Source organism: Schistocerca cancellata, chromosome 5, assembly GCF_023864275.1.
Source record: "Schistocerca cancellata isolate TAMUIC-IGC-003103 chromosome 5, iqSchCanc2.1, whole genome shotgun sequence".
Classification (NCBI taxonomy): Eukaryota; Metazoa; Arthropoda; class Insecta; order Orthoptera; family Acrididae; genus Schistocerca; species Schistocerca cancellata.
Window position 1 is genome coordinate 365498681 of NC_064630.1, and position 23495 is coordinate 365522175.

General features: G+C 44.8%; 1 protein-coding gene across 1 annotated transcript; it reads left to right on the plus strand.

The window, feature by feature from the left end:
- Positions 1-168: 168 nt before the first annotated feature.
- LOC126188541 (facilitated trehalose transporter Tret1-2 homolog) lies at positions 169-22628 on the plus strand. Its single transcript, XM_049930141.1, has 2 exons — positions 169-495; positions 22287-22628. The coding sequence occupies exons 1-2, from the start codon at positions 169-171 to the stop codon at positions 22626-22628; spliced, it is 669 nt and encodes a 222-aa protein (XP_049786098.1).
- Positions 22629-23495: the final 867 nt, after the last annotated feature.

Consider the following 23495-nt stretch of genomic DNA (forward strand, 5'->3'; position numbering starts at 1 on the left):
AGTCATTGTTTGAAGGTCCTGTTTCCAAGCTGTCTGCCCAATACAGCAGCTTTACGGTTTTCGGACTACTCCGATAGTGCCCATAGTTCTTGTGATAGCTGGGGTGTCAGTTTCTTCCAAGTCGTCGGCGGTGCTATGGCCTGGATATTCCTTTCTGTTGCACGCCAGATGGCGCTCGTGTTCGCTGGGCTGTACAACCTGTGCGGCAGCTCCGCAATGACCGCGAACGCGACACAGATCTTCCTGTGGAGCGGCAGCTCCCTGGACTCGGACGTGTCCACCATCATCCTGAGCAGCATCCAGCTGGCGTCCTCGCTGGCGGGCTCGCTGGTGGTGGACCGCCTAGGCAGGCGGCCTGTGCTGCTTACGTCATACCTCGCAGCCACCATCTCCGTCGCCGTCGAGGGCGTCTACTTCTACCTCAGGGAGCACGCCGACCAGGACGTCATAGAGCCTCTCGGATGGTTGCCACTCACCGCCCTCGTGTGCTTCTTCGTAAGTACCGTCGTGCTTCATACGAGTTCTATCTCGAACATAATGAGCTCTTTCACACCGACTATCAAGGATTCCGAAAATATTATGCACATCATAAAATGAAAATGAAAAAAAGGAGTCTTCTCTGACTAAAATATCAGTGATTCATAATTAGGATCAGTCAACCCATACAATAATTTGAGAGTAAAAATTTACGCCAGTACTTCCCAACTTTTCTGAGACCATTGCGCTCGAGAGCAAGCAAATATTAGCTAGCATCCCTGACCCCCCAACCCACCCCTCCCCCTCCCCGCCGCCATCATCAACATTAACACCTAACTACAACCTAGAAACAAAAAGAATTTTCTTTCGGTACTTTTATTTTCAAAATGCCGAGAGATAATTCATATTTATTGTTTGTAGATGTTTTATTAAACCACGAACTCATATGTCAATGAGATAACTAGTTCTTTGTATTTTTAACAACCTTCTTCTGCAGGATGATGAAATAGTTCTCAGTGCATCTCAAATGCTGCCTGCAACTCCTACTCAGAAAAGAAACCTAACTATCCATACTGAAGGTAGACACTTGTTAAAAAAATGCTTCCTCTGCACCACTCCTCTCTGCAGCGACCCTTGCTTCTTGCACATCCCGCACTCCCATTTGAAATCAACCAAGTTAAAATGTAAGCATTTGATTGCTGGACTCCTCAGATCTTGATACCAAATATCAGGCATTGCCTCCCAACACGGACAACACAGTGGTCGATGACCTTCACTTAACGACCGAAAGCAGCGTCATTTGCGTAGAGTTGTTAGTGCTAACAGACAAGCAGTACTGCAGAAATACCTCAGAAATCAGTGCGGGTCTTACGACGAACGTATCTTTTAGGACATTGCGTCGAAATCTGACCTTAATGAGCTACAGCAGACGACCGACAGGAGCACATCGGAGCAGCGCATCTCCTGGGATCATGACCATATGAACTGGAAAACCGGTCTTGTCAGATGTGTCCCGACTTCAGTTGGTAAGAGCTGATGACAGGGCTCGAATGTGGCGCAGACCCCACGAAGCCATGGACTCGAGCTGTCAACAAGGCACTGCACCTGCTGGTGATGGCTCAATAAACGTGTGGGCTCTGTTTACATGGAATGGACACCATCCTCTGATCCCGTTGCACCGATCGTTGACTGTAAAAGGTTGTGTTCGGCTGCTTGGTGACTACTTGCAGCCATTCACGGACTTCATGCTCCCAAACAAGCACGGAATTTTTATGGATGACGATGCGCCATGTTACCGGGTGACAGTTGTTCGGGATTGGTTTGAAGAACATTCTGGACAATTCGAGCGAATGATTTCGCCACCCAGATCGCCGGACATAAACTCCATCTTATACACTACTGGCCATTAAAATTGCTACACCAAGAAGAAATGCAGATGATATACGGGTATTCATTAGACAAATATATTATACTAGAACTGACATGTGATTACATTTTCACGCAATTTACGTGCATAGATCCTGAGAAATCAGTACCCAGGACAACCTCCTCTGGCCGTGGTAACGGCCTTGCTACGCCTGGGCATTGAGTCAAACAGAGCTTGGATGGCGTGTACAGGTACAGCTGCCCATGCAGCTTCAACACGATACCACAGTTCATCAAGAGTAGTGACTGGCGTATTGTGACGAGCCAGTTGCTCGGCCACCATTGACCAGACGTATTCAACTGGTGAGAGATCTGAAGAATGTGCTGGCCAGGGCAGCAGTCGAACATTTTCTGTATCCAGAAAGGCCTGTACAGGACGTGCAACACGCGGTCGTGCATTCTCCTGCTGAAATCTAAGGTTTCGCAGGGATCGAATGAAGGGTACAGCCACGGGTCGTAACACATCTGAAATGTTACGTCCAGTGTTCAAAATGCCGTCAATGCGAACAAAAGGTGACCGAGACGTGTAACCAATGGCACCCCATACCATCACGCCGGTTGATACGCCAGTATGGCGATGACGAATACACGCTTCCAACGTGCGTTCACCGCGATGTCGCCAAACACGGGTGCGACCATCATGATGCTGTAAACACAACCTGCATTCATCCGAAAAAATGACGTTTTGCTATTCGTGCACTCAGGTTCGTCGTTGAGTACACCATCGCAGGCGCTCCTGTCTGTGATGCAGCGTCAAGGGTAACCGGAGCCATGGTCTCCGACCTGATAATCCATGCTGCTGCAAACGTCGTCGAACTGTTCGTGCAGATGGTTGTTGTCTTGCAAACCTCCCCATCTGGTGACTCAGGGATCGAGACGTGGCTGCACGATCCGTTACACCCATGCGGACAAGATGCCTGTCATCTCGACTGCTAGTGATACGATGCCGTTGGGATCCAGCACGGCGTTCCGTACTACCCTCATGAACCCACCGATTCCATATTCTGCTAACAGTCATTGGACCTCGACCAACGCGAGCAGCAATGTCGCGATACGATTAACCGCAATCGCGATAGGCTACAATCCGACCTTTATCGAAGGCGGAAACGTGATGGTACGCATTTCTCCTCCTTACACGAGGCATTACAACAACGTATCACCAGGCAACGCCGGTCAACTGCTGTGTATGTATGAGAAATCGGCTGGAAACTTTCCTCATGTCAGCACGTTGTAGGTGTCGCCACTGGCGCCAGCGTTGTGTGAATACTCTGAAAAGCTAATCATTTGCATATCACAGCATCTTCTTCGTGTCGGTTAAATTTCGCGTCTGTAGCACGTCATCTTCGTGGTGTAGCCATTTTAATGACCAGTAGTGTATTTATGGGGCATAATCGAGAGGTCAGTTCGTGCACTAAATCCTGTACGGGCAACACTTTCGCAGTTATGGACGACTGTAGAGGCAGCATAGCTCCATATTTCTGCAGGGGACTTCCAACGACTTGTTGGTCCACGCCACGTCGAGGTGCTGCACTACGCCGGGCAAAAGTAGGCATGACACTATATTAGGAGGTATCCCATGACTTCTGTCACCTCAGTGTACCTGAGGAATCTAGAGATACTCTTCAGCTTCGTCCTAATATTTCCTGCATGGAGCGTGAGAACAAAGTTAGACTAATTACAGTACTACCGACTGCCCATGTCTGTTTGCCCGTGGCGCTGACTGATCGCACGTGAGTCAGTGTCGTACAACGGCTGACCGTAAGCTCGCAAGTTCCACGACCGTCCATGCATTACGCTGTGCTTTCAAAGACTAATAAGTAAATATTCAAACAACTTGTTAAAATTGTCCTGAATGTATTTTCACACATAAACTTTACGTAACGCATCTAGTAGGTGACTCATACTTGGTGTGCTACACATTCGTCTAGTCTCTTTAGGATCTCAACGCAGGCAGACAGCAACTACCTAATTAGTGCGCACTGGATTGGTCATTAATAATAATCTTTGGCCCCGCTATCTTTCATCGTTGTCACAGATGGTATCCCCATCTACCGGTCAGAGAGCGCATCTTTTAATAAACTTAAAAATTACGGCCAGAGAATGAAAAGTATTTCTTTTTCACTTTAAAGTGACAATGATTAGTTCAAGCGTAAATGACGCAGGCTGCCATTTCTTATCAAAACACTTCATCAGAAGCCAATATTTGGAGCAGTTAACATGGCGGACATAGCTACAGGTTTGTGACGTCATGACAGCTCTCCTTATTATAACTCCGTGATTACGGAGCTCCACTGGTCCAATAACCCAAAACGTAGCCAAGCTGGTTTAATTGGAAATTATTACTTAATCACTTTGTCCTCAACATAAGCAGAAACGGAAGTATTAATACGATGTCAAATGCTTTTTCCATTGAGCAAGAATATCTATGGAATGAGCACTGAGAGGCACAGAACAGAATCTTCATCGCCGAAGTACGTCGGCCAATAGTCACGCGACTGCGATGCGAAGTGAGGCTTATCTGCAAGTGCTCTGCAACCGTTGAATGTCATTACATCGCTACTGCAGAGATATCCCGTTCAAAAATAACTTGCACTTTGTACATTCCTTTCATTGGGATCCTAACATTTTGAATTCTATATTTTGAATGAACGTGGCTTAAAACATGCAGCAGATAAAAGCAAGGGAATTTCGTTTGTTGGCGGCTAGTATCACAGCTCAGAATCGCTGTTTTCTGTAACAGGAAAAGAAGGAGTACCCATAACAATGTTTTTATGTTTTGTGGTGAACTTTGCCGTATTGCTTTGCCTCTGTTTTAATACATATGCTACGGTGGGATTGCGAAATAGCTTCCCCATTAGTCAAATTGAAAGTGTTAAAGAAAACATCGAATCTGTTTCAAATTAGCGACTTATCCTAGTTTGAAATTTTTTAATGACTTCAATTCTTCCGCTTACGCTTTCATGTACTATATAGCTAATCTTCGCCTCTTCTTAGCAAGTTAAAATATCAGTCACACATATTCATTCTCCACATCGGAGGTACTAGTATTCAGGTTGCCTTTTGTAACTACTTAAAAATGAGCGCAATGGTTTCGAGGTATGTACGTGGGTTGCCCAGAACGTAATGAACTGCATTTTTTTTCTCAGCCGAAAACAAAGCTTCGAATGCGAAACGTTACGTATCTATTATTTGAAGTCTCCTGAGTGAGCGCGCCAAATTTCCGTACTTCCGACAGATAGCGTAGCTGCAGGACAGTTTCAAAATGGCGTCTGTAGGTTATATACCTTACAAGCAACATACTGTCATTGAATTTCTCAGTGCAGAGAAAGAAACTGTGGGGAAAATTCACAAACGTTTGTTGCAAAGTCTATCGAGCATGTGCTGCCGATACAAGTACAGTTAGTAGTTGCGCACGGAGGGTGACGTCATCTGAAGGCGGTTCGGCGGAGTTCCACGATTTGCAGCGGTCGGGCAGACCACCCACGTCTGTCACACCTGACATGTTGCCGCGAGCTGATGTCATTCGCGAGGACAGACGCATTGCGACTCGTCCGTTGGCGCTGCATCTGTCAGTCACCAAACGAAGTTCACGCAGTGAAGCACTGGCTCCGCCACCAGGACAAGGATTGGTACCGACGGGGCATACACGCTCCAGTTTCGCACTGGAGGAAGGCCATAGAACGGGATGGAGATTACGTGGAAAAATAGGGTGTGTAGATAAAACACCATTCTTTCGTGCGTGTAATTCTCATTATGTTCAGTAAAGAATTGTTGAAGGAAAAAAATGCGGTGCATTACTTTCTGGGCAACCCTTGTATACTGCCACATATGAATCCCGTCTGCTCGTGAAAACTCCTCGAAATGTGTGCACATTCAACGAATTGTCTGGGAGCCCACTCCCACACTACCAGTATTTGTTTAGCACATTTCTCTCAAATATATGTCGATACAGTCACGTAAATTAGTCCTATGATTTTATGCATTTGTTGTCAGTATTAATCAACACACAGAACATCTTTTATTAGTACGATAACCATAAATATACACTTTGGTACTTACTTATGAAACGAGACTGTTCTCTCTTGGACGAATTTCAATTTGTATCCGTAACAGCGACAGTTCAGCGCCACTGCTGTTACTAATAAATAGTGCGTGAAAACAGATAAAAATACATGTGAAATTAAATTTCTGCTCTTATCAAAACAACGGCGTCATACCAATCTCATCTAACCACTTTGGGTAATGTTGACTACTGGCACAGTTGCCTATGCTCACGCCATACGTATTCCTACTCTATAGCTTTTTCCACAGAAAATACACAGCGATTTTTTTTTTCACTTTCAAAACGTGCCTGTATAAAACAAATAGCGGAATCCATAGTTTATCCTTTAACAGATTTTTGTTCATTTTAAAAAAACTGAATGTTTCAATTACAGTTAGTAATTTATCCGAGATTGATTTGGAGCATTGGCATAAACCGATGGCATTGATAATATTTCAGTTCAAACAGTTATCCTTGAATGTGTCGTTCTTAATAGCCAGAGCACTTTCGGTACTATCTCTGTCGGCTACAAAGATTCTTTTGTCCGCTGTCACGTACTGGGACTCCATCATTAAAGAAGGAGTCAAAATTTGTATAAGTAAGGGCCTAATCAGTAGAGACAGGGATTTCAACTCAACAAGGAATGGGAACCAGCACTTGCCGTACTAAGGCATCGTCGGCCGCAGACGAACGATTACGAGACAATACAACCGGAGAATCAAAGTCCACGCACTTAAACTGGGCGTCAACACTCTGCCAGCGTGCGCGCTGGGAAGCAAGCTTTTTGTGGCCGCACGTTTCCCGCGTCGCTAGTGAGAAGCTCGTGACCCGTTTGTATGGTAGGGCCACTGGATGTCGCCGTACTCTATGATTCGTCTACGATGACGTTATAGTCTCAACCTTTGGCGCCTGCGCTTTTCTTGCGTGTCAGCTTATATATTGGCGAGCCAATTGAGCAACACGTCAGTAAGTACCTGAAGATGACGAGTAGCTAGCTCGTCTGAATACTGTGCAGCTTCCAGAACATTATCCGACGCGAGGCCCGTGAACTAATGAAGCAGTTACTATGTCGGGGAAGTCTTAAACAGCTGTAGTGTTGATTTTCTTTAGTGCTACAGGCCTGGTAGCGTATATACGAGCCTCAGATGTTGAGTCATTACTGTAAAGAACGCGGAGATGCCGCATACATGTGTGAGACAGCGTTATCAGCGCCTGACAGAGTTTGAAAGGGATTTCACTGTGGGACTCCATATGGCCGGTTTGTCGAATGTTGCAACATTCCATATTTGTGTGGCTTATGCGACAGTGGCCTGCTGTTGAACTGCAAGGAATAGTAGGGGCTGGCATACTTGCCGTCAAGCTTTCGGTCCACCACATCAGCCAACCACAAGGGAGGATATGTGTAGCAAATACGTCATAATCCCCATCTGCGTCTGTCGACCGGGAACGAGTAATGAACTCCCTGCAACGTGCTGAGTCATTCCGCGCTATTGGTCGGAGACTAGCTACAGCATTGGTCGGAGACTGGCTACAGCACTGGTTGGAGACTAGCTACAGCATTATTTGGAGACTGCCTACAGCACTGGTTGGAGACTGGCTACACATTGGTCAGAGACTAGCTACAGCATTGGTCAGACACTGGCTACAGCATTGGTCGGAGACTGGCTACAGCATTGGTTGGAGACTAGCTACAGCACTGTTCGGAGACTGCCTACAGCACTGGTTAGAGACTGTCTACACATTGGTCAGAGACTGGCTACAGCATTGGTTGGAGACTAGCTACAGCATTGTTCGGAGACTGTCTACAGCACTGGTTGGAGACTGGCTACACATTGGTGAGAGACTGGCTACAGCATTGGTCGGAGACGGCTACAGCATTGCTCGAAGACTAGCTACAGCATTGGTCGGAGATTGGCTACAGCGGGGGGCTGCGGAATTACTGTCCCGTGTGCTGGCTGCCTGTAACACCATAACACAGACGGCTGCCTTTGGAGCTGTGCCGTGACTGATAAGAATGGACTGCTGATGAGCGGCATCGCTTTGTGCTGAGCGATGTATCGCGGTTCTGAACTATCCTGGGTGACCATCGCCGGCGATTACGGTGGCGATCTTGGGAAAGACGCAGTTCTCCCAGTGTTTTGGAGATCCACAACGGTGCTACTTCTAGTGTCATGATTTGGGTAGTTATCGATTATGATTCAGGTCACGGCTGGTAGTGATTGACGGTGTTCTGACGGGACAACGGTATGTTACGGTTGGCCTGCCCCCCCACAGGCTACTTCTTGTACAACAGTCTCATGGTGGCATTTTTCAACAGGACGTTCGTCCGCACCCGTCCCGTGTCTTTCTAAATTGTCTGCGTCATGCTGAGGTACTCCAGTGGCCAGCAAGTACCCTCGATCCGTCCACAACAGAACATGTATGGGACCAGCTCGGACGTCTCATTCTCAATATCCAGGTTATCAAGTAACAGTTACAAAAATTGTGGAGCGGCTTGCCTCAGGAAGAGATAAAATGACATTACGACACCCTTCCCAACCGAATCAGCGCACGCTTCCTGGTTAGAAAGAGTGCAAAGTCATACTGATAATAGTCATATTGCCAAGTTCTCATAAAGTTGATTAGATTTTTTAATTACTAAAAACCTTTGCATATCCTTTCAACCAGTAAAGTTTTATTTCGTTTCAATAATCTCGTTTCTGGGCGCCTCACTTTTTTTGTCAGACGCAGTGTATACCGGATGTCCCTCCAAAGAGGCGTCAGGCACATTTTCTCTAGTGTTCGGCAGATATTTGCAATTTCTTTTTTTTAATTTGTAGCTAGAGTCAAACCAAATAAATTGTATTTATCACATTTTTCATGCAATGCTCTGTGTCAGCGGAAACCATCGAGCCGACTGAGGTGGACGAGTGGTTCTAGGCGCTTCAGTCCTAAACCGCGCGACTGCTACGGTCGCAGATTCTAATCCTGCTTCGGGCATGGATGTGTGTGATGTCCTTAGGTTAGTTAGATTTAAGTAACTTCCTGGCAGATTAAAACTGTGTGCCGGACCGAGACTCGAACTCGGGACCAATGCCTTTCGCGGGCAAGTGGTCTACCGACTGAGCTACCCAAGCACGACTCGCGCCCCGTCCTCACAGCTTTACTTCTGCCAGTACCTCGTCTCCTACCTTCCAAACTTTACAGAAGCTCTCCTGTGAACCTAGCAGAACTAGCACTCCTGAAAGAAAGGATATTGCGGAGACATGGCTTAGCCACAGCCTGGGGGATGTTTCCAGAATGAGCTGTGAGGACGGGGCGTGAGTCGTGCTTGGGTAGCTCAGTTGGTAGAGCACTTGCCCGCGAAAGGCAAGGGTCCCGAGTTCGAGTCTCGGTCCGGCACACAGTTTTAATCTGCCAAGAAGTTTCATATCAGCGCACACTCCGGTGCAGAGTGAAAATCTCATTCTAGCTTTAAGTATTTATAAGTCTAGGGAACTGTTGACCTCAGATGTTAAGTCCCATAGTGCTCAGAGCCATGTTTTGGAAAGCATCGGTTTGTTTCCCGTTACCGAAAAAGAGATTTTTACAGTAGAATTTTACGTGCCCATTCGACCTACCGCTCCATAATTAGTCTAGCAAGATATTCGTTTTATCGACCTGCGTTAACAGGGACATTAAAACACGAAGAACAACCAGTACTCCATAAGCGACTGAACAGTGCCTTAGCCCGCGCCGGCTGCTGCCGCAATGCTGGAGCGCTACTTGGGTACTGGTCACCCTTCGTGTTTTAATGTTCGCGTTCATGCTTATCGATAAAACAAATATGTCTCTAGACTAATTTTGGGCCGTTCTATGAACGTGCACGCAAAATTGCGCTTTAAATGTAATTTTCTTTGCAGCGGTAAATAATCATATAAAATTTTGCGGTGAAGACATAGTGTGTTGTGGGGCGTTCACTCTGTTGTAGAAAAAATTCAAAAGCCAAGATCGCTTAAACACACTAAAGGTGCCATCATCGGATCTGTGAAGATGTAACATGACAGCTTTGAGGGAGAGTGATGCCGACCGTTGTTGGTCGAGCTCCGATCACGTGTCAAACAGTTTCATCTTGTGACTTCGGTTTTATATGTGTGATGGAATAGTATGACCATGAGAGCAGTTGTTTTCTAATTTTTATTTCTGCGACACTGATTTTATGTCAGCTAGTCTGCCTCATGTGTCCTTATATGCAAAATGATTTATACATGTTAATCTACATTCAGGTATGTGGTACTGTACTAATAGTAATGTATATAGTGTAACTCATGTAAGCCCTCCTTCAAAGCTGTCATGTTACATCTTCACAGATCCGATTATGGCACCTTTAGTGTGCTGAAACCGGTCATCTAGGTTTGTGGTTTGTGGGATTAAAGGGACCAGACTGCAACGGTCATCGGTCCCGGTCATCTAGTATACAAGATTTAAGCGATCTTGGCTTTTGAATTCTTTATAAAACATATAAAAATTGCATTACATGTTTAACAATCAAAATTAAAGTCCAATTACCTCGCTGTAGACCGAAGATACGCTTCCTATTGCAGATTCGCATCTCTTATTGCCATAACATCCAGGAACGCTGACCCCATGTGACTTGCTCTGGATGAACTTCGCTCAGCTGTGTCGTTCGGTGGAACGTGCATCATAAAACACTCAAAGTGAGAAATCAGTTCTTACTTTTTAGAATGACTGATAAATTGACAAAATACACACCCTTTTATCTCACTACCGCGGTGCAGAAACGGTAGACACGAGTGCCATAGTTCTCTTTCATGACGCTACACTTTCTTGACATTAGCGATAGAGGAATATAGCCTCACAAAAGGACACAACATCTCCTTTGAAGAGACGAAGATCTTATCTCATTCTAAGTTTTACTGGGACTCTGTAATAAAAGAAGCGGTAGAAATTAGGTCGTGCAAAAGTAAATTTAACAGAGACGTCTGTAGCCATAATGTTAGTGGAGCCTGGAGCCGACGCTGGGAACTCGGCGGTCACGTACAACCAAAATTAAAAACCTTATATCAAAGGAAAGTGTTGGCGCTGCGGGCTTTCTCTGGTCTCCTTCCACCACGGAATTCTGAACCGGTGGTAGGGGGAGGGGTGTGGGGGTGGGGGTGGGATGGAGGAGAGGGTTAGCAGTTGGGCGCCTGTACTCCACTCACTGTCCATTTCCTGCACTGTCCGACGCAGATGCCGTCCCACACTATTCAGTCACATTAATGTGACCACCGCCTTTCTTCGAAGTCAACGTGCGTTAACTAGTTGTAACGTCCCCTTAGAAAAATTAATGAATTTCTGTGCTGATAAACCTCTTACATTATTTGATTTTCAAACAGCTGAGCAGAACTGAACGTACTCAGACATTTCGCTCTTTACCTATTCTGATCAACACTAAACAGACACACAATATTTGTAGCGCAACGCAATCTGACTTTCAATAATCCCTGCAAAACAATGGCCCTGACTAACATTAACCTATACCTTTCACAAATCGCTTACCTCACAAAAATCTTCGTCCTCGAACTACTGCAATACAGCGAGCGCCACTACTGCCAGCTAAATAAAAGATTCAAACTACTGAAGGCACTAACTACTGATAGGCATAGTTAGCAAATGAAAGATTTTGATAGAGAACAAACGATGTATTTACCTTAATAGTGTTCAAAAGTCATAATATATATAGCAGTTCATGACATCCAGTCTTACAAATTTACTGTCTCTGATGGACACACTTCCAGATCATCCGCTCTCAAAACTCCGCCATTTCTCTCCCCACATCCACCACTGCTGGCGGCTCACCTCCAACTGCGCAACGCTACGCGCTGTTAACAGCCAACTGCCCAACGCTACAATGGCGAATATTCCAAAAATGCAAACCGGCCAAAGACTGCACACAGCACAGCCAGTGATTTTCATATAGAGCGCTACATGGCGTTACCAACATAAAAACCTAAACAGCCTACTTACACAGTCACAGACAGCAGGTAGCAGGACTATCAGTGGAGGGTATGTAAAGCGTGTCCGGAACCGCAGAAAATAGTGCAGTCGTCGTAATACAGAAACGGAGAGATTTATTTGCCGTGATAAAATGAAATACGTGCAGCAGTACCAACTTATTGATGGTCACAGAAACAACATCGCTGTTACAGTATTCTATGGAAGCCAGTTCACAGATATTGCTCATTATTGGATCGCGTATACGATCGGAGTTCACCATCAGCTAAGGGGCTGAAGATGGCGTACTAAGTTCCCGAAACTGGTTGCCATACAATAAAATAACATCAAAACAACGGCTGCATGTGTTTCACGGACCATCGATCACAAGAATAGGCATATAAAAACCCGTTTTATCTGACGTCCGAAAGGGCATGGTGATTGGCTTTCCGTCTAAGGGTGGAAGCAGTTCCAAAACAGCTAACTTCGTAAACTGTTCGCTTGCCGCCATAGTTCAGGTATTGAGTGCATGGCAAAATGGCGCTATCCAAAACCGGTGCCGAGGTAACTGTGGTGCACGGCCAGCAGCCGTTGACCGGTGTCAACGGCTGCGGGCATATGTACAGATGAATAGACTTACAACTGTTCAGCAACTTTCTACCCATATGAACCAAGAGACGACCAACAGTGTATCCTCAATAACCGTACAGCAAACGTTACTACGTATGAGCTATCGCACTAGGCGACTGGTTTACGCACCCATGCTGATGGCCTTTTATTGGTGACGAAGGCTGGAATTTGCACGGCAGTATCGCAACTATGCGTCCACTGAGTTGCGACAAGTGGCCATTCAGATGAATCACGTTTTATGCCCCATCGAACAGACGGCTGTTGACATGTACGGCGTGAAACACCCAGCTACAAGCGTCGGAAGGGTCCAGTCCGAAGGAAGGTGCGTTGTGGTCTGAGGAATGTTTTCGTGGCATTCTCTGAGTGATCTGCTCATTCTAGAAGGCACAATGGGCCAACACAAATATGCATCTGTCCTTGGGGACCATGTCCATCCCTATTTTTGTTTCCCTGGCACAATGGCATCTACCAGCAGGACAATGCAACGTGTCACAGCTCACAGTGTACGTGCGTGGTTCGAAGAGCACCAACATGAGTTTACCGTACGCCCCTGGCCACCAAACTCCGCGGATTTAAAGTCAATGGTGAAACTGTAAGAACATCTCGATAGGGTTATTCGCACCATGCATCATAAGCCGAGAAACCTAGCGCAAATGGCCACGGCACTGGAATCGGCATGGCTCCATATCCAGAACATCACTATTTTCCAGCACTTCTCCAGTGGGCCGCGTTGCAAAAGGTGGCCGTTCGGGCTTATCGCAGATGATCAAATAAATGTGAGTGGAGAGTGCAGATGACGACGTTCCACCGCTATTAAACGAGGCAACTGCTATGCAAGAGAGCATTCAGTCTGCTCCCGATGATGAAGGTGAACACTATCTGCGAAAGCTCGGTTCATAACTCGAAAATAACATGGTTTTAATACAGAAAATTCTATATATTAGTGCACTGCAGCTGCGGTGCAATAACACTGTTTCATTTCACAATAGGGAAAATTTACCATGTACTGTGTATCTGACTTAATTAATGTCAAAGTTTTTGACCAAATGCGGTGTATTCAATCGTTACATAAAATGTGTAAACACAAGATTTGTATTCATAGGCATTCCATGACAATAACAAAAGTTAGAGATTGTTGTGTCACATTCTACAAAATACGTCAATTCCTGGTTAATATCATAGTATGTCAAGTAGTCTGCTTATTCTTTACTTCAGTGTGAAGTCATCAGCATTACGACTTACCGCAACTTATGCATTTTTACTCGTTGCGGTCATATTACAGCTACGCATTTGTGGTCATATTGTAGCTACGCATTTGGTCAATGAGGCGTCCTTATTTTTTCATTTGTATACCACGTTGGATCCATCATATTCCTCAAACATACATCTCTCTAAACAAACAAATGCATCTTCTGTTAAATCATCAGTTTTATAGATGTAGTCCGTAGTGTAAACTTCTTCCCTACTGACACGTGACAGGCAATGTCGGTTCATGAAGAATTTTAAGCGACTGAAACTAAAAGGCAGTGTGCTATAAAAACTAGGAAAATACGTCCCGTTGTCCTGCAATACTATATTTATTCGGTCACGTACCAGGTTATGATTTCTTAGCCCATCTTCGATTGACAACTGCATGTCACAAACACAGATAAAAGTGATGTGCGACTTACGCAGACATTATATGTACAGAAGATACACAAATGGTATAGTGTTTATACATGAAAACATTACATTTTCTGTCACATAGAAATAAGATTTTTCTCCCTTTTTTGCCTTGTCTGTCTCATTTGATGTGGAATAGCAGTTGCAAGCTACATCCTCAATTACTTGCTGGATTTATTCCAATCTCTGTGTGTCTGTACAGTTTTTCCCTCTACAGTTTCCTCTGGTAACATGGAAGTTATTCCCTGATGTCTTAACAGATGTCCAGTTATCCTGTCCCTTCTTCTTGTCAGTGTTTTCCATATATTCCTTTCCTCACTGATTATGCGGAGAACCTCCTAATACCTTTCCTAATCTGTCCACCTAATGTTCATCATTCTTCTGTTGCACCGCATATAAAATGCTTCGATTCTCTTCTGTTCTGGTTTTCCGGCAGTCTTTGTCTCACTACCATACAATGCTGTGCTCCAAACGTACATTCTCAGAACTTTTGCCTCAACGTATGACCTATTGTTTGACACAAGTATACTGTTGGCCAGGAATTCCCTTTTTGCTCGTGCTAGTTTGCTTTTTATGTGCTCGTTGCTGCGTCCCTAATGGTTTAGGTAGCAGAATCCTCTGATTTAATCTACACTACTGGCCATTAAGATTGCTACACCACGAAGATGACGTGCTACAGACGCGAAATTTAGCCGACAGGAAGAAGATGCTGTGATATGCTAATGATTAGCTTTTCAGAGCATTCACACACGGTTGGCGCCGGTGGCGTCACCTACAACGTGCTGACATCAGGAAAGTTTCCAACCGATTTCTCGTACACAAACAGCAGTTGACCGGCGTTGCCTGTTGAAACGTTGTTGTGATGCCTCGTGTAAGAAGGAAAAATGCGTACCATTATGTTTCCGACTTTGATAAAGGTCGGATTGTAGCCTATCGCGATTGCGGTTTATCGTATCGCGACATTGCTCCTTGCGTTGGTCCAGGTCCAATGACTGTTAGCAGAATATGGAATCGGTGGGTTCAGCAGGGTAATACGGAACGCCGTGCTGGATCCCAGCGGCCTCGTATAACTAGCAGTCGAGTTGACAGGCATCTTATCCGCATGGCTGCAACGGATCGTGCAGCCACGTCTCGATCCCTGAGTCAACACATGGGGACGTTTGCAGGACAACAACCATCTGCACGAACAGTTCGACGACGTTTGCAGCAGCATGGACTATCAGCTCGGAGACCATGGCTGCGGTTACCCTTGACGCTGCATCACAGACAGGAGGGCCTGCGATGGTGTACTCAACGACGAACCTGAGTGCACGAATGGCAAAACGTCATTTTTTCGGATGAATTCAGGTTCTTTTTACAGCATCATGATGGTCGCATCCGTGTTTGGCGACATCGCGGTGAACGCACATTGGAAGCGTGTATACGTCATCGCCATACTGGCCTATCACCCGGCGTGATGGTATGGGGTGCCATTGGTTACACGTCTCGGTCACCTCTTGTTCGCATTGTTGGCACTTTGAACAGTGGACATTACATTCCAGATGTGTTAGGACCCGTGGCTCTACCCTTCATCGATTCCTGCGAAAACCCTACATTTCAGCAGAATAATGCACGACCGCGTGTTGCAGGTCCTGTACGAGCCTTTCTGGATACAGAAAATGTTCGACGGCTGCCCTGGTCAGCACATTCTCCAGATCTCTCACCAACTGAAAACGTCAGGTCAATGGTGCCCGAGCAACTGGCTCGTCACAATACGCCAGTCACTACTCTTGATGAACTGTGGTATCGTGTTGAATCTGCATGGGCAGCTGTACCTGTACACGCCATCCAAGCTCTGTTTGACTCAATGCCCAGGCGTATCAAGGCCGTTATTACGGCCAGCGGTGGTTTTTCTGGGTACTGATTTCTCAGGATCTATGCACCCAAATTGCGTTAAAATTTAATCACATGTCAGTTCTAGTATAAAATATTTGTCCAATGAATACCCGTTTATCATCTGCATTTCTTCTTGGTGTAGCAATTTTAATGGCCAGTGTGTACTTTGTAGTAATCATCAATTCAGATGCTAAGTTTAATTATAATAACTGAAACAGGGGGAAAACAAAGCTTTTATGTGGAGATTCATTTTACAGGTCATTAGAAATAAGATGAATTTACAATCTGAGTCTAGTATTTGTAACGAAAATTTAACAAAGGAGAAAAAGAAACTGAGTATAATCATTTAATACTAAGTCAACATTTTGTGTCATGTTTTGTTGCTGTTATACTTACCTAACAGAGAAAACTATCTAGCAGTATTGCATTTTCAGAAAAACCTACTCTTGCCACTTCTAAGGTGGCTATTAGAGAATGGGGGCATCAGATTTGTGTACCTGAGTTGTGCTGTAGCGAATTCTCTGTCTTCTTAATCTTCATCCTCTCCTGATTTCATATTTTGATCCTGTTCTTGTTCTTGTTCTTGTTCTTGTTCTTGTTCTTGTTCTTGTTGTTGTGGCTCTTCAGTCCGAGAACTTGTTTCCTCCAGCTCTCCACGCTAGAATACTGTGTGCAAGAGTCATTTTGCATAGGTACCCATTTGAACCTGTTCACTGGATTCATGCTTACGTCTCTCTCTACAGTTTTTGTCCCCCATACTTCCTTCAGTAACAAAAATCACGATTCCATGATGCCTCAGGTTGCTTCCTATCAGTCCATCCCTTCTTTTAGTGAAGTTGTCTCATACTTTTAACCCCAAGTAGATCATTATTTATTCGATCTACCTATCTAATCTTCAGCATTTTCCTGTGGCACCTCATTTCAAAAGCTTCTATTGTCTTCTTGTCTAAAATGTTTATCGTACACCTTTACAAAGCTACGATTCAAACTAATATCTTCAGAGAAGACTTCCTAACACTTAAATTTCGTCTGGATTTTAACAAATTCCTCTTTTTCATAACTATTGTTCTTCCTATAGTCAGTCCCCATTTCGTATACTTACTATGTCTCTTATTATCAGTTATCTTGCTGCCTAAACGGCACAATGATCTAGGGGTTGGTGGCACGGTAGCTCAGTGTGTTCGGACAGGGGTTAGCTGCCCTCTGTAATAAAAAAAAGAAAAACTGAGTTAATGCATCAACGGAGAACTTGAACAAGCGTCATGGGACCTCCACCCCCAACAAATACAACGAACAATTAGTGAACAAAATGAGATCCACAAAAAAGGTTGTGGTCGAAACACCCCACTCCTTACATTTTGATGAATAATCAGCATTGGCGGCCGTCACCCTCGTTCTGCCAACGGCCTTGTCAAAAATGGCGGAGGTACAGCGCACGCTCTTGCCCTTAGGGTGGGAAGCTGCGCTTTAAGGCGGAAGAATCAGCAATAATAAACGGTATGACGATGCAGAAGGCAACAGAAACCACTGCATTAAAGACACATAACGTGTGTCCACAGTACAGGTGGCCTGTAATTAAAAAAGTGTCATGATGATCTCTCCATTGGCAAAAGATTCCGAATAGTCCCCCTTTCGGATCTCCGGGAGGGGACTACCAACGTGGAGGGACCGTGAAAAGAGATTCAATAATCAACGAAAAGATAACGTTCTACGAGTCAGGGCATGGAATGTTGAATGTGTTAGGGAAGCTAGAAAATATGAAAAGAGAAACGCAAAGTCTCAATCTAGATATTGTAGGGGTAAACGAAGTAAAATGGGAAGAAGACAAGGATTTCTGTTCAGATGAGTATAAGGTAATGTGAACAGCAACAGAAAAGGCTATAACGGGAGTAGGATTCGTTATGAATAGAAAGGTAGAGCAAAGAGTGTGTTACAGTGAACAGTGCAGTAATAGGGTTGTTCTTGTCAAAATCTACAGCAAACCAACACTGTCGGTGTTCAGGTATACATGCCGACGTCGCAAGCAAAAGATGAAGAGACAAAAAAAGTATATCAGAATATTGAAAAGGTAATTCAGTAAATAAAGGAGATGAAAATCTAAAAGTCATGAAGGACTGGAAGGAACAGAAGGAAAGGTTAGAGGACAATATGGGCTTGAGGCAGAGGAGAACGATTAATTGAGTTCTGTAATAAATTTCAGATAGTAATAGAGAATACTCTGTTCAAGACTCCCAAGAGGCGGATATATACATCGAAAAGGCTGGGTGATACGGAAAGATTTCAGTTAGACACATCATGGTCAAACAAAGATTCCGAAATCAGATACAGGATTGTAAGGCGTACCCAGGACCAGATATAGACTAAGATGACAATGTAGTAGTGACGGAGAGTAGACTGAAGAGATTAGTCACGAAGAATCAACACGCAACAAAGTTGGATACAGAAGTGCTGAGGGATGACGAGATACGCTTGAAGTTCTCTAAACCCATAGATATAGCAATAAGGACTAGACAATACAGTTGAAGGGGAATGCGCATCTCTAAAAAGGGCAATCACAGAAGTTGGAAAGAAAAACGTAGGTACAAGAAATGTCCCAATGTATACAGTAGATTAAAACTATTAAAGCTATTATCTGGTCGAATTTAAGGATTGCACTGTCCTCCACAACTACGAAACCTTGATGTCACCCATCCCTTGCTACACAAATGTTCCATCAATATCCACCCCACCTAAATTCTATAAGTCGCTCCAGCTCATGCAATGTCAGGTGCTCTGGCATGCTTTCCTGCATCCTTTATCGATTCATGAGATTCCCGCCTCTCCTCACTCATATTGGACAATTCCGAACAATCTACACCACCTACAAGCTAGAATCCAACAATCCTACAGTTTCCCATCTACTTTCCAGTTATCGTATGCTGATGCACCTCTAACAACACTTCCCGCCAACTGTACACCTTCACACACTCCACATACTCCCCCAAAGAAATTTCGATCATTTCTCCCTCCCACATTATGAACTCCATCCTTACATTTACCCACCCCATCTGTCCAACCCATTCCACCTCATCAGGGCTCTCTCTCTCCACTCCTCTCTCTATTTCCTCCACCTACTTTCCCTGTTCTCTCCCTACTCCTTTTCCCAATCAAAATTTAGCCTTACTAATACTCAATCTACTCCTCACCTCTTATACCCCAACAGCCAATCCTACCCCATCGACACTGTGCGCCAGTCCTCCATCCTTAAACCACCACTCCTCTACCCTCCTCAGCAACCAACCTTTTCCCCTTCAGTAACAGAGGAGCCATCCCCCCCTCCCCCCCCCCCCCCAACAAGAAAATAAGAGAAAAACAATATTTTTAGTGTCTTATTACTCCATCATCGTCTGAGTTGATTCGATTACTTATCATTACCTTTGTTTTACATTTGTTGATATTCGACGCATAACTTCTTTTCAGTACACTATCCATTCCATTAAACTGCTCTTCCAAGTCCTTTGCTGCCTCCGACAGAATTACGATGTCATTCGAAAACCTCAGTTTTTTTACGAGAGTGTGCTGAAAAGTAATGCCTCCGAATTTTGTTGTGTTCTCAATATCGCTTGAGGCATTTCATGTCATGCATATTGCAACGGCAACCTTTCCGCTTCGCTGACGCAATTTTCAACTCACTGCCGCTGGAGGGCTCCAGATTGTAGGGTGTGACGTGACGGCGTGTAACATAAGTGTGTCGGCTCAGAAAACTGAAAGCACGAATTGTAAGAGGTTATCCATACATGGAGCACTCTCTCCTTCAGTATGACAATGCCACTCTGCTGCAACCTCTCCAACAATCCGACGCTTTGGGTCCACTGTCATCAATCGTGCTCCATACATTTCCGTCTTGATCCCCAGAGGTGAGGTTGTGGCTCCGTCAGCATAGTCAAACATTCTCAGTGACGAAACAACAAATTAGTCTCGCCGAGAGAAATTTTTTCGTCGCCATAATGACTATGTTGAGAAATAAAATATATATAGGAACGAAGAATAAAGATAAAGAACGTTTGCTCAACGCACAGATTGAGCAACACCGGGGACATGTACGACCATATCACACTTCCTTCACAACCAATGCTTTCCATTCATGTCTTTCGACTATGGTGTCGAAGATCATGATCCTGCAGTCTAGTTTCTGTACTGGTTCTAAATAAATTTTCGCTTCCTGTATTTAACACCCGCTACCATAAGAATTTCAAACAGTGTGGCCCAGTCAACGTTGCGAAAAGTTATAACTATACTTACAGATGCTATTTTTGCCTTTCTTCAGTCTATCATAGGGTCAGTATTGTCGTGCACTTTCCTACATTTCCCGGAACGCAAACTGACTGTCCCCGATGTCGGATTCTAGCCGTTTTTCTATTCTTCTGTTAATATTTCGTGCTAGTACACAGGGCATAACTAAATTGCCTTACAGACGTTGAGGACTTGTAGTGAGGACCAAGACGACTAAGTTCAGCATAGCAACACAAGTCCGGATACGTGCCGTTTTCTCGCTACACGCAAAATACCACAACACAGGTTCAACTCTCCAGCATTTTCGGCGTTACTGACTAGGTTATAACGTACGTCATTCACCGATCACCTAATGTCCCATGCCCACTACAAGTATCTTTAAATGTCATTCAGTTGAGCTGTTGATCAGAAAGGTTTATACCTGCTGTTATGCTTGTGGTATTTGATCATACCGGACTGTTGTGTGGTAGTAATCGTTCACTTCAGTATAGAATGCAAGTTGTACTTACATTTCATTTTTAATGTGTTGCTACCGACCATAGTGAACTACACGTACACCGACATGATGTTACTGAACGGCAAAGCTCCGTGCAAGGGTAGGCCTGCTCGTCAGCCGTGCATGGAGCGTTTTATACACAGCCAAATACCTTCGCAGTCCCTCTTTGCTACGGTGCACAAGTGTACCTTAGAGAGGGTAAACTCATCACCATCAGAGCCGACTGTAGTGCTCGACGCCGACGCTGCGCACCCTCCCCTGAAAGACTGTATTCCACGCAGTGGAAGAGGACGGCGTGTACCAGAAACGTAGCAGGTGGATTGAATTTGGATCACCAAACAGTTTGGCCTGTTAAGCATGAGTAGTAAATACACCCCCAAAAGGCACAGACAATGTAACCACACGATTTTACGTCACTTCTGCTGGTGATTCTTTCACCATTCTGTGGACGAGCACGACTTACCACGGGGTATCCTTTTCACGGCTGAAGTCAAGTTTACTAGGGAAGATTCTCTCAATTTCCACAACGGCCACGTGTGAGAAGCCCACCTGATGAACACCCTCATGGGTTTCAGGAACTATAAGGCGTGAACAAGTGGACAGGGTTCCTGGATGGACGTGTGACTGGGCTATACCTTCTTCCGACATATCTCAAGGGTACCGCGCGTTTGCAATTCATTGACGGCATACTGCATTATCTATTGAGAGGTGTCCCATTGCATGTACATCAAAACATGTGGTTCCAGCACGATAGCGCAACACATCATTTTTCTCGTACTGTCCGAGATCATCTGGGCCATCGATCGTGCCAGCAGTGGATAGGTCGTGGTGGCCCGACTGCTTGGTCTGCACCTTCTCCCGACTCGAACCGGTTACACTGCTACCTGTGGAGTCAGATGAAATCCTTGATTTACGAGGCCCCTGTGGCATCCGAGGAAAACCTATTGGCACAAGTCACGAATACGGTGAATCCCGGAGGACCAGGGATTGGTGATCGTGTGCACCGGAACATGGTATAGATGTACCGTATCGGTGTTGACGGCGATGATAGTCACATCGAACCCTACTTGACACTGGATCCAAACCACAAGCAGCAATAGACAGGGAGCAGTGTGTCTAGTGATATTTTATATATCTGGAAAATAGTACCTTTCTGGATGTGAGTTTCTATGCTAAACTTTGTTCCCTCTACAAGTCCTCAAAGTCAGCAAAGGGAATTTAGTTACATCCTGTATTTACAGCCATGCCTTATTAAACTGATGGTTCGGTCATGTTCATATCTGTCACTTTGATTCTATGTAATCAATTATCTGTTTTAGCAAATACCTCCTTGATTAGTAAGTTAAATGCTACTACTTCCTGTTAACCTTGCTGTATCTATCATTAGGGACTCGAACGGATACAAGTCCCTTTGCAGTAATTCGAGAACTAAGCAGCTGTCGTGTTCTGCAGGTGACCTACAACATGGGCGCCCACGCGCTCACGTGGACAGTGGTGAACGAGATCGTGCCGACCTCGATCCGAGGTCTAGCCAACTCAGCAGTGGCGGTGTTGACGGCGGTTGTCACTTTCGCCATCATGAAGCTCTTCCAGATCGTCTCGTCGGCTCTCGGCACCTACGTCCCTTTCTGGTTCTTCGGAGCATGCGCCTTTGCAGAATTCATATTCACGTTCTTCTTGATTCCAGAAACGAAGGGCCGAACGCTCGAGGACATAAGTGCCGAGATGAGGGGGAAGACAGCCGGAGGGACAGAGACGGATGGGAGGACATCAGTTCTAGGAGGAAATCCTTGAAAATCCAATGTTTAAATCTTTCCACCAATACTGAGTCTACTCTCTACATGCGATGTTACTTCTTTTGTCGAAGCAACTTAGACGTGCTTCTCCTCTGTGGGAAGAGGATATACGTCTCAACGCGTGCTGTTGCGAATGAGCTGAGATAATTAATCAATTACATATGGCGTCTTGAATGCTAATAACAGGAAACTTATTTTATAGCGTATACATCTACCCACAAGATCTGACTGTGAACTGAATTAAAATCTGTTCGTCTACTTCTTCCTCGTTTTCCTAGCGTTTATCCCGTATAACCCGGAGTTCCCGTTTTTCAGAATTTGGAAAATTGTATTTTATTTTATTATTTAATTTTGTGGCCAGTCGTCACAGTCGTCGAAGGCGACCTAAGAGAGGGAAGTCGCGTGCGCCATCTGATTGCGAATTGTGTGAACTTTATTCTGTGTATTATCCTACTTTAAAAGTTCCTGTATTTTGTCCTCTGAGGTGGATTTTGGGGACCTAAGTGATCATGGGAAACCGCCTAGAAGCAACACCCGGGTTAGTCATTGTACCAGCCTACGGCCTTCAATGCGTCACGCGGATTCTGCCTGGTTCTAGTTCATGTCTCTGTCACACAAGCTAATTCGCTGCACCTTGCGCTAGACGAACAGGTCTCAAACATACTTAACGTGTAAAAAAAAAAAAAAGATAGGTATGTATATGGTTTGTATTAAACTTAAGCCTTTTCACATTCAGATGTTAGAAAATCTGTATTTAGCCATTTTGTATGTTTAAAAGCGAATAATTTAACGTAACTATGGCTATATTTTTTCTGTTTATAAGTCTGTACTTTCTTTCTCTACAAATAAAACCACTAATGTACAA

What these genes read in the sequence shown, in the direction of transcription:
- LOC126188541 (XM_049930141.1), top strand. Translation starts at nt 169, where the DNA reads ATGGCGCTCGTGTTCGCTGGGCTGTACAACCTGTGCGGCAGCTCCGCA. An exon ending in CCGCCCTCGTGTGCTTCTTC is followed by an intron (nt 496 to 22,286) that starts GTAAGTACCGTC and finishes CGTGTTCTGCAG; the next exon opens with GTGACCTACAACATGGGCGC.